At 33.6% G+C, this 14,977-nt stretch overlaps 1 protein-coding gene across 1 annotated transcript; it reads right to left on the bottom strand.

The window, feature by feature from the left end:
• Positions 1-917: 917 nt before the first annotated feature.
• Positions 918-2,321, bottom strand: LOC141677704 (CASP-like protein 1). Its single transcript, XM_074483746.1, has 3 exons — positions 1,955-2,321; positions 1,458-1,587; positions 918-1,299 (listed from the first exon to the last, which is right to left on the bottom strand). Exons 1-3 carry the CDS (start codon positions 2,197-2,199, stop codon positions 1,087-1,089), a joined length of 588 nt encoding a protein of 195 aa, XP_074339847.1. The 5' UTR covers positions 2,200-2,321; the 3' UTR covers positions 918-1,086.
• Between the last annotated feature and the right edge of the window lie 12,656 nt (positions 2,322-14,977).

Raw genomic sequence — 14,977 nt, forward strand, 5'->3', positions numbered from 1 at the left:
CATTGCCCAAACTTCCTTTCCCTGAAAACTTGTTTATACAAATGGATTTTTGTCATTGGTAATGTTAGAAATGAAAAATATTACAGATATAAAATTGGTTATTAAAATAGTTAAAAAATTACACATATCACATTTTTATTAGCTTGTAGCTAATAAAAATGGAGTACAAAGACAATAAAAATGGACTCCATGTTATTAAATGGAGTCCTGCATTCACACTTAGAGTATCAATTAAATTCTTTTATATTATCACATTAATCATGTTCGTCATTTTGTAACAATTATTTGTAATTTTTTTTATCAATGGCAATTTTGCAATTTAAAGCTCGTTAGAAAATGAGTCAATGATTACATAATATCTCCTCCTGGTAGCTCATAGATTGAGAATTTAAAAACGCAATAGCAACCATGCAAGTACACATTGCTTTCATGCTTTGCATTCCTTAACTTATTATCCACGCATTGTACTCGTTTGTGAAATCTTAAAACAAGTAACTTATTATTTAAAATGCATAAGTGACTTATTAGTGATAAATAGATAAAAACTTATAAGTTATATAAGTGTTTGAATAATTTACTTATAAGTCAGATATTTTTTACTTAAATGAACTAAAATAAATAATTTCCAAATACAATTTTCTTAATTCGTGAATTTTAAATTTAAATAATATTTACAACACATATATTTTAAAATAAAAAGTAATAAAAAAGTGAAAAATAAAAATAAGTTGAGAAAAAATATGTCGTTACTAACATTCAACTTATCCGCTTATATGCTGCTGTAAATTCGACTTATAAGTTGGGTCGACAAACACTCGTCGATAAGTACTTTACGGCTTATAAGTCAATAAGTTACTTATTTTGCGTCAGCATTATCTACTAAATGTATCTCACTAAACTGAGATTTGTTCAGCGAATTGCTTATAATTAGGCTTAATCATTTATTTAAAAAATGTTGAAGGCTACAATCTAAATAAACCTAAAAATTACAACCACCTTCTGTAAGGTACATTAATGCAAAGCAACATTAATACATAAAATGAAGCACACGTCCGACGTGGATGGTTAATATTGGAATGTATTAATCTATGGTGAGAGGGTGAAAACATAGAGAATGATAAGGAAGATGAGTGTCATGGCGGCGAAGCTTGAAGTTAAGCAAGAGAATCCGACATGGAGACAGAAGGTATCGAAGGTGGTGCAGATTTTGGGCCATTTTGCAGCTTTGTTTCCTCTGAGTCCAATGTAAGCAGCTTCTCCGCCTGCTCCTGCTGCTGCCGCCACAATCCCCACTAGTAGCTGCGGCACACCACTTAGCAACCGTTAAATAGTATAAGATCATATTGAGTCATTTCTAAGTTTTAGGTGAACTGGTTACTAACAACAAAAACCTTCCTTTACTATAATCATCGCGATAATCTATATATCAAGTGAAATCGAGATGTTTGAAACCTTACCAAGTCCATCACAAAGATGCTAAACATTAGTTTAGCTGATCTACTTGCTCCCTTCATGTAAGCAAAGATGGATAAGAGTCCTGTGATGATGCTGTATAAGCAAGCCACTGAGAGGGCTGATATTTCGTACCTGCAGTTACATTGAGTAATCCATTTTTAGTTTCTAGCTACACAAAACATCTCTAATTAGCTGACTCGCTCACAGTTATGATCTATACATAAATTAGTTAACAAAATAAAATTTCAAACTCCGGCCACCGAAAAGTGTTATAGAGTAGATAACAAACAGTGAACCACCAGATTATTAGAATAATATAAGATTTTGAAAGGGCCATTCTCTAACATCTTTCAGAGAATGGCCCTTTACAGGATTTTATATTATTCTAATACTGATAACCTAGCTATTAGCAGTACGCTAGTAGCAGGAGTACTTACATTATTAGTAATGTTAACTATATATGATGAACATTATAGTAATTTGCATGTGATTAACTTACACCAAGGCAGGCATATCAGTGAATTTAGCAGAAACGGACATCCCGTAAGGAGGAAACGGCAACCGGAAAAACACCGTTTGCTTACTAGTAGCTAGAAGTAAAACGGGAGCCAAGGATGTTAAGAACAAAATGAACCTCAGTACCACTTCAACGACCGCCGCGTATTTGGCAAGTTCAGTACTGCCATAGCCATTCTTTTTATGATCTTGGGACATTGATTGTGATTCTGGGTTAATAGAAGACATGATTGATAATTATTTTAATTGTTAATACTACTCTCCTTCGTTAAAGAAGAGAGAGAGAGAAAGAGAGAGAGAGAGTAAAGTAGCAGAAATGTGTGAAAGCTTTAGGTTTCTTAAGATTTGAGAGCTTTGGAAGCAGACAAGCAGTACTTATAGGAGATGCGAACGTGAATCACTCTTAAATTAATGTTTTTTTGATAAAGATGTTGTTAAACGTTGCCAGAGTTAAGTGCATCAAATTCCAAAATATGTATGATATCTAAGAGTACGTACTGCATGCTAAAAACAATTGAGTTAATCGCATTTTGCAACTCATATCTTTCATTAAATAACAAAATTATATATTTATTTTTAAAAATATAGTTTGCAATCCCTAATTTTAGGCATCAAATACAATATGCATCCTTTTAACTATTTTGTTAAAAATATTTATACTATATAGGGTAAAATTCAAATTCAGCAAAATATTTAAATAAGAATTTTAAATTTTTTTAAATTAAAATAAAATTTAAAATTTTAAATTATAAAAATAATATTAATGTCAATTATTTTATTACTCAATATAATTTTTGAAATTTTAAAATATAGATATATTTAGAAACTGTATGATTATATATATAAACATATATTTTACTTATTAAATATATTTTAAGTATTTAGCATTATGATTAATTTAGGGTATTACTAATAGAAAATAGCTATAATTTTTTTCATGTAAAAAATGCATTAAAATAAATATTTTAATTAATTTGAATTTTTAGTTAATATTAACATCTCAATTTCAATTTTATAACCGCAAGGGATGGATGTTGTAGTTGATATTGAAAGTTAAGGGTTGCAAACTGTATTTTGCAAAGTACGTATACTGTTTTAATTTTAAATGAAAGGTGAGGATCGTAAAATGCAATTAACTCAAAACAATTTATAGGTAAAAAATTGTTTGGCGTGGTTGGCTAATGTAGCCGTGGGATCAAAAATTACGAAACTCAAATGTCATTACAAAAAATAGGGTCGAAAGTGGTCGATTTTCCCTAAATTCGACGGTTAATGGTGGTCGGGTTAATCCTGGTCGGGTTAATTCTGGTCGGATTAGTAGAAAAAAAGTTGAAATTGATCAAAAATGACGTTAATTTTAATTGACGGTAAAATTAACGTGTACTAATACGTGTCCGGACCCATCTGACAATGTTAGCCCCAAATTTGATGTGGCATGTGGCACTGTCACGTCTATTCGCATGTGTCGGACCCAGACATGTTCAGACATGTTTCAGAGGAATTATAACTGACGATAAAATCGACTACAATCATAACCGAGAACCGCTATAGTCGGTTTAATTTGGACATAATTGAATTTTTTTGGTCGGTTAATTTAGCTTCGACTGAAAAATCAATTTCTTACGACATATTTTAACCAACCGACTTTATTTGCTCGGATTCATGACGGTCATAAAAGACCATGTTTCCTCTAATGTATTTTAATCAACTACAATGTCAGATGGGTAAAAACAACCCGGTTTTAAACAATCGGTTATTCGATCGAGTCATTTTTGTCATTATTTTCATTCGATTAAGATTATTTATAAGAACTCTTTTCGCTTATTTATGTCCATTTATTCTTAGTAAAAATTGTCAATCACCTTCACTTGAAAATGTGTTTTTACAACGTGTTGCCCATCGTGAATGTAAGTGTAATTTTCTAATTTTTGATAGCTACCCTGCAAAATGAAAGCATACTAAATTCTGAATTACGCACACATGTATATATTAAAAAGGTGGTAATAATAATGTTTTTTAAATAATAACCAGGATCAACTTTTGTTTAAAAAGGCACATATAAAATAGTCTTGTAGCTATGCGTGCCTGTCCAAATATATATTTATATATTCCTCTATATGAGTTAAATTGTATAAAGATCACATTTTTACGGAGATCTTGTAGATTCCGTAAGTAAAATATTCCGTAAAAATTCAGCAAAAAATATTTTTGGAAAAATATTTATTTTTTTCAAAATCTTGAATATCATCATATACGTACTGTAGGTAAAATATTAAAAAGTATTTGATTCTCCGAAACATGTTTTAACTTGAAAAATATACACATTCTACTTATTAAACTTAAAAGATTTTCAACAATTTTAATGAATTACAGATATTCGTTGAAAATAATTCACAAAATAATATATTTTATAGTATTTTAATTGCAGAAAATAGACGGTCTACGAGATCTCCGATAAAATAGTAGTCTCCATAAAATTTTCATATATATATATAGCAATTTTTTGAAGTTCTTTTTATTTGACATAAAATCATAAAATTCGGGTTAAAAATAGTTAAAACCTAACTTTGAGAAACATTTTTAGGCGGGGTAGGTTGTGAAAATAAAATCTCGGAGTACATGTTAAATTCCACGTTTGACAGCTTCGCTTACATGTTTTTCTTACATACCATCAATGATTTTTTAATGATTTCATCAGATATTAAACACAAGTGAGCTCATGAGAGGAACAGATTATATGGACAATTGTGGTACAAGTCTGGCAAGTCAAGCTTAGATAACTAAAATAATGTACCTTATGTCAAAAAGGCTGGCTTATATAATAATTTGAGATTATTTATTTTATTCACATTTTATTCACATGAACACAGAAATTTCCCATAACTAATACTGTTTTTCAATTTATAATTCATACTCTCTCCGTCCCTTTCAATTGTTTACATTTTTTAGAGAGTCTCCGACACGCATTTTAAGATGCATATAAAGTATAGTTATGTAACTTTTTTTTACAATTTTGTTTTTCTAAATAAAAATTAAAGCATTCAACTTTTATTCAGAAAAAGAAAATTGTAAAAAAAAAGTTACAGAACTATACTTTATATGCACCTTAAAATGCGTGTCGGACACTATCTCAAAAATGTAAACAATCGAAAGGGACGGAGGGAGTATTTTTTAGCCATCGTTTTTTTTTCTGCTATTAAGTATATGTAAACCATTGATTTCAAAAAAAAGTATATATAAACCATTAGAGTCAAATTATTAATTACTTGTATTGGTTGAAAAAGTAAATTTAGATTGTTTATTGAACCAATATTCAAAGTTGAATATGTGAAGGAAAAACATTAATCAAAGAATTAAAGAATATGTTCTACAATTAAAATAAATGTTAATAAATTAGATACAACTAACATAATTTTTTTCTTGAATTGGTGCAAGTTTAAACGAAAAAATTACTCCACCAAGAATTAAATTTCAAATAGAACTCAACAAGAAATATCAAAATAAAAAAGAGCAGTTACAAAAAACAATCTTAACAATATTCACAAATGATGCATGATATGATTTAGTTGGGGCGACTCATCAAGATATAATTTGTATACCCTGCTCCGATGTCTCACTACTTTATTATATTATAACAAACGAACACTACAAGAAAAACTGATAAAAATGACCGCCTAATTTCGGTCACAAATATGGTTTTAGTGACCATTTTCGGTCATTTTTATATAAAAATGACCGAAACCCCACGGTCCCTTTTAAAGTCGTCGAAAATTGACATGCGGTCGAAACTAGGAGAAACAAATGACCAAATACGGTCATTTTTGCGAAGTCCTATTATGACCAATTGCAGTCACATTATATTTTTCAAAACTTTTGAAATTTCAGATAGTTTGAATTTTCATTCCCCCCTTAAGGAACCAAAAATTTCATTTCCCGCTTAAGGAATGTTAGATATATTTGATAATGTCATGGCTAATATAATTTATGTTTAGTTTTCATATCTTACTTTAACAGGATAAATCAGTACTTACTGGAAGTCATGACTTAATGATATCAGTACTTATATTATCAGGAGATAATCATCAGAAGATGGATATCAGAACTTAAGTGCTGAAGGACGTTCAGATAAGGACAGTAGCTGATTAAAGGAAAGAAGATCGAGATAAACATAAGAAGAGATATGCATGAAGAAGGAATTCCGTGAAGAATGGAATACTTGGAAGAAAAGATATCTGATTGATATATTTTAGGAAACAGAATTATATTCCATATCAATTAGCGATTATCTTGTAACTGTGTAGTATATAAACACAGACATAGGGTTTACACTATAAGTGTTATCATATTCGAAGAGATTATTCATTGTAACCCTAGCAGCTCTCGTGATATTTGTTCATCACTGCGAGGTAACAGTTCTATACTGTAACAGAGTTTATTGTTTCAATAAAGTTTGTTTTCTGTTACTTTGAAATATTAAAAGTTCGATTTGATTGTATTTTACACTATATTCACCCCCTCTACAGTGTGTGTGACTTAACAAGTGGTATCAGAGCCTATCTGTTAACACACATACAGTTAAAGATCCAAACACAATCATGTCTGACACAGAAACTCCAACTAAGCCTACCAAAACTGAAGAACCTCCAAATACACAAATTCAAAGTCGGTATGAAACCATCAGAGTTCCCATACTGAGACCATCTGAATATGCCATATGGAAGGTGAGGATGACCATGTTTCTGGAAGCTACAGATCCAGAATATCTTGATAGAATTAAGGAAGGGCCTCACAAACCAACCAAGCTCGCTGTTGCAGTTGCAGGTGAAGCAGCAAAGACCGTACCAAAGGAGAAGAATGATTATACTGCTGAAGATATCGCATCAATTGCTAAGGATGCTAAGGTACGACACTTACTGCATAGTGCCATTGATAATGTAATGTCAAACAGAGTAATTAACTGCAAGACTGCTAAGGAGATATGAGATGCTCTGGAAACAAGGTGTCAGAGAACTGATACAATTAAGAAGAACAGGAAGACAATACTCACTCAAGAGTATGAACACTTTGACTCAAAGGCTAATGAATCATTGACTGATTTATATGATAGATTTGTCAAACTCTTGAATGATCTGTCACTGGTTAATAAGGAGTATGATCTTGAAGATTCAAACCTTAAATTACTGTTAGCTCATCCTGAATGTTGGGATTTGAAGGCAACAACAATAAGAGAAAACTACAGTCTTGATGAAACAACTCTTGATGAAATTTATAGAATGCTCAAGACTCATGAACTTGAGATGGAACAAAGAAGCAAGAGGAAAGGAGGAAAGTCAAGGACAGTTGCTCTTAAGGCTGAAGAAGAATCCCCCAAGGCACCTACCTCAAGAAAAGACAAGGGTAAAGCTCTTTTCACAAAGTCTGATACTGAGTCATCAAGTTCTGAAAGTGATGATGACTCAGATTCTGAAAGCTTGTCTGAGACTGATGCTGATGAGGAGATGATGAAGCTGTGTGCTCTTATGGTGAAAGAGATCACAAAGATTGCATACAGGAAGTTCGGGAAGGGAAAGAAATTTTCCAGGAAAGGCACAAGTTCTGATAAGAAGAATTTCAGAAGATCTGAAGGCATAGGAGGAAAGTCTGATAGAGGAGATTATACCAATGTCAAATGCTATAACTGTGGTGAGAAAGACCACATATCTCCTGATTGCAAGAAAGTAAAGGGTGACAAAGGCAAGGCTCTTGTCACAAAGCAGAAAAGCTGGACAGACACCTCAGACTCTGTAAGTGAGGAGAACTATGCGTTGATGGCAAATGCAGATAAAGAAAGTGCTGAGAGCAGTTTTGAAGCTGCTGAAATAAAGGTACCTCAGACTACTTATGCTTTTCATACTGATGATATTAATGAGCTGAGAAGGTATCTTAAAACCATGTTTGTTAGTTATAGAGATCAAACTTTAACATGTGAAAGATTAACTTCTGAAAATATTGCTTTTAAGAAAAGAAATGATTTCTTAGAAAAAGAGTTAGTTATGTTCCATCAAACTCAAAAGGATAGATATGATGCTTTTTATGTTAGGGATGAAGTGCTAAAATTGAATGAATCTCTAAAAACTGAGTTAGAAAAGGAAAGAGAGATTATCAGGACTTGGACTAACTCTGGCAGAACAACTCAAAATTTGCTAAGTAGTGAAAATTGGAAAGAGGGCTTAGGTTATGGAGAGGATAAGAATGATAAAGGAACTGTAGAAATTAAGCCTGTTATTAAGCAAAAGCCAAAATTAAAACCTGTTAAGTTTGTAACTGTAAAGTCTAATAATGAGAAATCAGAAGTTAAAGAGGAATTAACTTCTGACAAATAAAACAGGAAAAGACAGTTGAAGTAAACATAGGCTTAATGACAAAGAAGCAGCTTAAACATAAGCTGAAAGATGTTAAGAATACAAATAAGGTAGAATCACCTAGGAAAAATAGGAATGGAAATGAAGGTGTGAATAAAAGCAATGATTATAAACCTGTTCCTGATGCTCCTAGGAAAATATGTCATAACTGTGGAAGTTTTAACCATCTGGCCTCTTTTTGCAGGAAGAATAAGAACATAAACTCCTTACCTTCAAAATCAGGAGTTAAGAGTCAGTCTGTTAGATATAAACCACAAAATCCTTGTTTTCATTGTGGTAGTTTATGGCATTCCATTTATACTTGTAAGGAATATCATAGTTTGTACTATGATTATTATCAAATAAAACCTTCTTTGAAGAAAGTTTCCATTGTTCCTTCTAGTGTAAATTCTGATTCAAAGTCTGATAGTGTAAGTTCTGATAAGAAAAATGTTAACATAAACTCTGATGCTAAATCCGCTGCAAATGTTAACAAACTTGATAAGGCCAAAGGATCCAAGCAAGTCTGGGTCCTTAAAACTAATCATTAGTGGTCTTTGTGATTGCAGGGTAACAGGAAAAATATTCTAGTTCTGGACAGTGGATGTTCAAGACATATGACTGAAAATAAAGCCCTGCTATCAGACTTTGTGGAGAAAGCTGACCCAAGTGTTTCTTATGGAGATGGCAACATTGGAAAAACATTGGGATATGGCAATATCAATCTTGGGAATGTCATCATTAAAGAAGTAGCTCTGGTCTCGGGACTTAAACACAATCTGCTGAGTATAAGTCAAATCTGTGACAGAGGTTATCATGTTGATTTCTTTGAAGAACACTGTGAAGTTGTGAGTAAATCCAAAGGCAAAGTTGTTCTAAAAGGATACAGGCGTGGTAACATCTATGAAGCTAAGCTTTCAACAAATACTGATGGTTCTGCAATCTATCTGATGAGTAGAGCATCAATTGAAGAAAGCTGGAATTGGCACAAGAAACTCTCTCATTTAAATTTCAACAATATAAATGAGCTGGTTAAGAAAGATCTTGTGAGAGGACTGCCAAAGTCAGTATTTGCTCCTGATGGCCTTTGTGATTCTTGCCAGAAAGCCAAACAAAGAAAATCTTCATTCAAGAGCAAGACTGAATCATCAATTCTTGAGCCTTATCATCTATTACATGTTGATCTATTTGGTCCAGTGAATGTCATGTCTATTGCAAAGAAGAAATATGCATTGGTCATAGTGGATGAGTTCACTAGATACACATGGGTGTATTTCTTGCACACAAAAAGTGAAACTGCATCTATCTTGATTGATCATGTCAAACATCTGGATAAATTGGTCAAAGATTCTGTGAAAACCATAAGGAGTGATAATGGCACTGAGTTCAAGAATTTGATAATGGAAGAGTTCTGCAAAAACCATGGAATTAAGCAGGAATTTTCTGCACCTGGAACTCCACAACAAAATGGAGTTGTTGAAAGGAAGAATAGAACTCTCATTGAAGCTGCACGTACAATGCTTGAAGAAGCAAAGCTTCCAACCTACTTCTGGGCTGAAGCTGTGCAGACTGCTTGTTTTACTCAAAATGCAACACTCATTAACAAGCAATGAAAAACACCATATGAGATGGTGAGGAAAAAGAAGCCAAATCTGAAGTACTTTCATGTATTTGGATGTAAGTGTTTTGTTCTCAAGACTCATCCTGAACAGCTATCCAAATTTGATCTAAAAGCTGATGAAGGAATCTTTGTTGGATATCCACTTTCCACAAAAGCCTTCAGAGTCTATAATTTGAGAACAAGAGTGGTCATGGAATCTATCAATGTCTCTTTTGATGACAAGAAGATTATTGGTCTTGAAGATTTTATTGATCATGATCAGCTGAGATTTGAAAACGAAGACTCAAATTCTGATACTGAAAATCCTGACAGTCTAAGTCCTGATACTGTAAACTCTGATGTTATTGAAACTGTGGTAACTATGCCAAAGGAAGATGCACCTATGCAGGGGGGGCATACTCAAGATCTTACCACATCTCAAGAAACATCAGAACATACATCTGGCTCTTCAAGTTCTGATTCGTCAAGTTTTGATAAGCCAAGTTCTGATAGTGCTGAAAATCTAAATTCTGAAGAATCCAACTCAGAGAGCATAGTTTCAGGGGGAGCATCAGAAAATGAAAATGAAGACAACATGGATCATGGGCGAGCATCCAGTTCTAGAGAAAACCTTCCATCTGCAAGGAAGTGGACTAAATCACATACGCCTGATTTGATAATTGGAAATCCTGATACAGGTGTCAGAACTAGAACAGGTACTTCAAACGAATGTCTTTACAATTCTTTTCTCTCTCAGACTGAGCCAAAGAACGTGGAAGAAGCTCTTCAAGATGCTGATTGGGTACAAGCAATGCAGGAAGAGTTAAATGAATTTGAAAGAAACAAAGTCTGGACCCTAGTGCCAAGACCAAAGAATAGATCTGTTGTTGGTACAAAGTGGGTATTCAGAAACAAAACTGACAGTGATGGTATAATTACAAGGAATAAGGCAAGGCTGGTTGCAAAAGGATATTCTCAACATGAGGGAATTGATTATGATGAAACATTTGCACCAGTTGCTAGGTTAGAAGCCATAAGGATATTTTTGGCTGATGCTGCTCACAAAAAGTTTACTGTCTTTCAAATGGATGTGAAAAGTGATTTTCTCAATGGAGAATTGGAGGAGAAAGTATGTTGAATAACCTACAGGCTTTGTAGATTTCAAATATCCAGATTATGTCTACAGGCTTGATAAAGCACTTTATGGACTTAAGCAAGCTCCTAGAGCATGGTATGAGACTTTAGCTCAGTTTCTTCCGGAAAGTGGATTCAACAGATGAACAATAGACAAAACATTGTTCTACCTCCACCATGGAAAGGACTTACTTTTGGTCCAAATTTATGTTGATGATATCATTTTTGGGTCTACAAATGACAGACTTTGCTAGAAGTTTTCCAAACTGATGCAGTCAAGGTATCAGATGAGTATGATGGGGGAACTTAGCTATTTTCTGGGCCTTCAAGTCAAGCAAAATGAAGAAGGCACTTTTATTTGTCAAACTAAGTACACCAGAAACTTGCTGAAGAAATTTGGAATGCAAGATTGTTCAAGTGCATCCACTCCCATGGCCACTACAACAAAACTAGATAAGGATACTGGTAAATCAGTAGATATTACTGATTACAGAGGTATGATTGGCTCTCTACTCTATCTAACTGCTAGTAGACCTGATATCATGTATGCTACCTGTCTGTGTGCAAGATTTCAAGCAGATCCAAGAGAACCTCACTTAACAGCTGTGAAAAGAATTTTTAAATATCTTAAGGGAACAGCTGATCTGGGATTATGGTATCCCAGAGAATCAATTTTAAACTAATAGGTTACTCAGTTGCAGATTTTGCAGGTTGCAAAATTGACAGGAAAAGCACAAGTGGAAGCTGCCAATTCCTTGGAGGCAGATTGGTTTCTTGGTTTAGCAAGAAACAAAAGTCAATTTCCACATCAACTGCAGAAGCAGAATATATTGCAGCAGGAAGCTGTTGTGCACAGATTCTTTGGATGAAGAATTAGTTACTGGATTATGGGTTAATATATTTCAAAATCCCTATCTACTGTGATAATCAAAGTGTTATTGCTATGACAGGTAATCCAGTTCAACACTCTATGACAAAGCACATCAGCATCAGGTACCACTTCATCAGGGAACATGTAGATGAAGGTATAGTGGAATTGCACTTTGTTCCAACAGATCAACAACTAGCATATATCTTCATAAAACCATTGTGTGAAGCTACTTTTACAAGATTGGTAAATGAACTTGGAATGGTTTCAGGTTCTTTCTCTAAATCTGCTTAGTTTTGTTCTGTTACATCAGATTTTATGATCAGTATTTACAGAATTCAATCTCTTTGTGTATTCTGTGCTTAAATGAAAAATATGTTTAAGTACTGACTGTTGTCTGATCAATGTTTCTAAACTCTGATAGTGATATGTCTGTTTAGGTAATTATTCAATCCTATGAGGATAACTGTGCTAGATGCTGACCTAGTAGTCTTCAATAAACAAGGGATCCCATGTAAGAAGTAATTATTTCTGTGGAAATCTATTGACACAAGCAAATTCTGATAATTGAGCTTAGTTGAGTTTACTTTGTCTATCTTATTACTAAGTCACAAACTAGAATAATGCTGCTCATCTGTTAAGTTCTGATGCTAGTAAACCTGTTGAATGAACTAAGTGCTGATAAACCTCCTTATCAAAAAAAAAAATAAAAAAAATGAAACAAGGATTAAAAATCAGGTACTCCTTTGAGATCTAGAGTAAAAATGTGGAAGGGAAGACCCAAGTGCATTGCTGGTATTAAGTAATATGCATCAGAAAAGCAAATAAAATATTTTCTTGATGACTTTTCACACTCTATGATTACTGGAGAAATATTCTGATAATAGCTTAAATTCTGATAAGCAGTCGTGACTCACTTACCCTGAGAAGCCACTGTAAAAAGGAGTTTAAAAAGATGCACAAAATTAGCACACAATAGTTGAGGTGGACTCAAGCATGAACTCATTCACCAGTAGGTTTCAGGATAATGACAGCTCTTTAGCAAAGTTTTAGTTATGCCTTATTTCTAAGATGTACTGAAGTGAATCAGACTTTACTCTTTGTCTGATATTTAGCTTAATGCACACACTAACCACTCCATATGAATGATGAAAATCACTGCGGTGATCTAAGTTATTTTAGATGAACAGTCATTGTGTCACATTGCACAAATTATGAGGACAAGTTTTGATTGCATGTTCTGATGATTATGTTCTGAAGAATATAAATCAAAATTTGTGTGAGGATTTACTAAGATAGGCATTCATTTTTCGAGTTAAGAGATTATGTTCTGATGACTATTAAGTTCTGATATAAGTCTAAGTTCTGATATTCACGTCTGATTCTTTACTTGACTTATTTGTGGATAAAATTTGACCTAACAGTCTCAGTTTAAACCTGAATATGTTGAAGTGGAAGATTAATAGTCACTATGGTTAGGGATAGTGGTACTCGTACTTGAACAGTCAACCTTTACTTGCTTCTTGTGCGCATTAAACCATGTTTTATCTTTCCAATGAATGTTTTTTTTCTTTTTCCAAGTCTGGGGAGACGAGGTAGAATTAATTCCACCTGTAAGCATTAAATTTCTTTACGTCTCCTGGCATTCTCTTGCCTATATAAGAAACCACTTCACATCAGCCTTCCCATCAAATCTCTTCTCACAAACTCACCTTCATACTTTTTATATCAAAAGCACCATGGTCAGATAAAATATGTTTTTGAATTACGAAACTTTCAATATGGAGCTGAGCTGTGCTGACTGGCAGCAGGAATGGCACGTCACTGCCATTCCTGATGAGATATGGGACTCTGTTCCCCAGGAGGTACTTACCCACCTCCTGTTCTTCTATATGGATTACCATCGCCATCTGGAGCGATTGGAGGAGGGAAGGCTGGAAGCTCTCCGCCAGCAAGAGCAAATCATTCGACTCGCCATTCTGTTTGTCGAGAGTAGGAAGAAGAAATGATTTATTTTCTTCTTCCTATTTTTCTTCATCATCAGCCTTGCCCTGCTTCTTGAGCTAGGACAAAGGCTGTTGACGTTAGGTTTAGAAGCTTAGGGAAATCTTGTACAAGTTCTGATGTAATTTAAATTTCATGAATGTATTCTCTTGATATATTAATGAAATTTGTTTTTGTTTCAAGATTTTGTCTCTGAGATATTTTAATGCATTGTTAAATCCTGATACATATTCATATTCTGATGATCATATAAATTCTGTTTTAATTTAAGTTCTGATTTTCCTTTATCAGTACTTACTCATCTGATTTATCTTGGTCATTTTCACTCGATTTATTTTCAGAATATTGATGTTGCAGTGAACAATAATTAAATAAGTGGGAACAGTTTCAATTCTGAATTTAAACTGTTTCACCTTGATTAATGGAATAAATGGGTAAGTGGAACGGTTTCTCCTTGAAAAACTACAAGTGGGCAAGTAATGATTACTGTTTTCTCGCGCCCAGTAACTATCCGTTATTACTGCATGTCTGACAGGTGTCCAATAGTTATATTTTTTTTCCAGAGTATAAGTAAGACAGAGAGAGGATTTTTTAATCTTTTATTTTCTTTCATACTTTTTCTCTTTACTTGATTTTACTCTCTTTCTTCTTCTCACGTTGGTTTTTCATACAGACATTTTATCAAACACCTAACAGGCACTCTTAAATCTCAATTTTTCTCATGGCACCAAAGGATTTAATCATTGATGGAGCTAAATTTGTTCCAAACAACTATGCTGCAATTCTTGATCATGCTGAAGCTCCATCTGAATTGCATTTTATGCAAGATCTTCTTGCGCACAGTGAGATTGGGTATGCATTGACCCAGCCTTCAGTCTTTTCGAGCCAACAAGTTCTGACATTTTGGCGGACTGGGCACTTTGATAATGGTGGTACACATGGCACTCCCAGTATTGTTTTCAAAGTGGGTGAATCTTCATATGCAGTCACTCCTGGTACAATACGCAAGGCTCTACACCT

This window comes from Apium graveolens, chromosome 1, assembly GCF_009905375.1.
Source record: "Apium graveolens cultivar Ventura chromosome 1, ASM990537v1, whole genome shotgun sequence".
NCBI lineage: Eukaryota > Viridiplantae > Streptophyta > Magnoliopsida > Apiales > Apiaceae > Apium > Apium graveolens.

Excerpts from the sequence above, each read along its gene's own strand:
- LOC141677704 (XM_074483746.1), bottom strand. The coding sequence starts at position 2,199 with ATGTCTTCTATTAACCCAGAATCACAATCAATGTCCCAAGATCATAAA. Across the intron at positions 1,588-1,954 it reads ACTGATATGCCTGCCTTGGT|GTACGAAATATCAGCCCTCT; the intron begins GTAAGTTAATCA and ends ATGTAACTGCAG. Across the intron at positions 1,300-1,457 it reads GCATCTTTGTGATGGACTTG|CTACTAGTGGGGATTGTGGC; the intron begins GTAAGGTTTCAA and ends GGTGTGCCGCAG.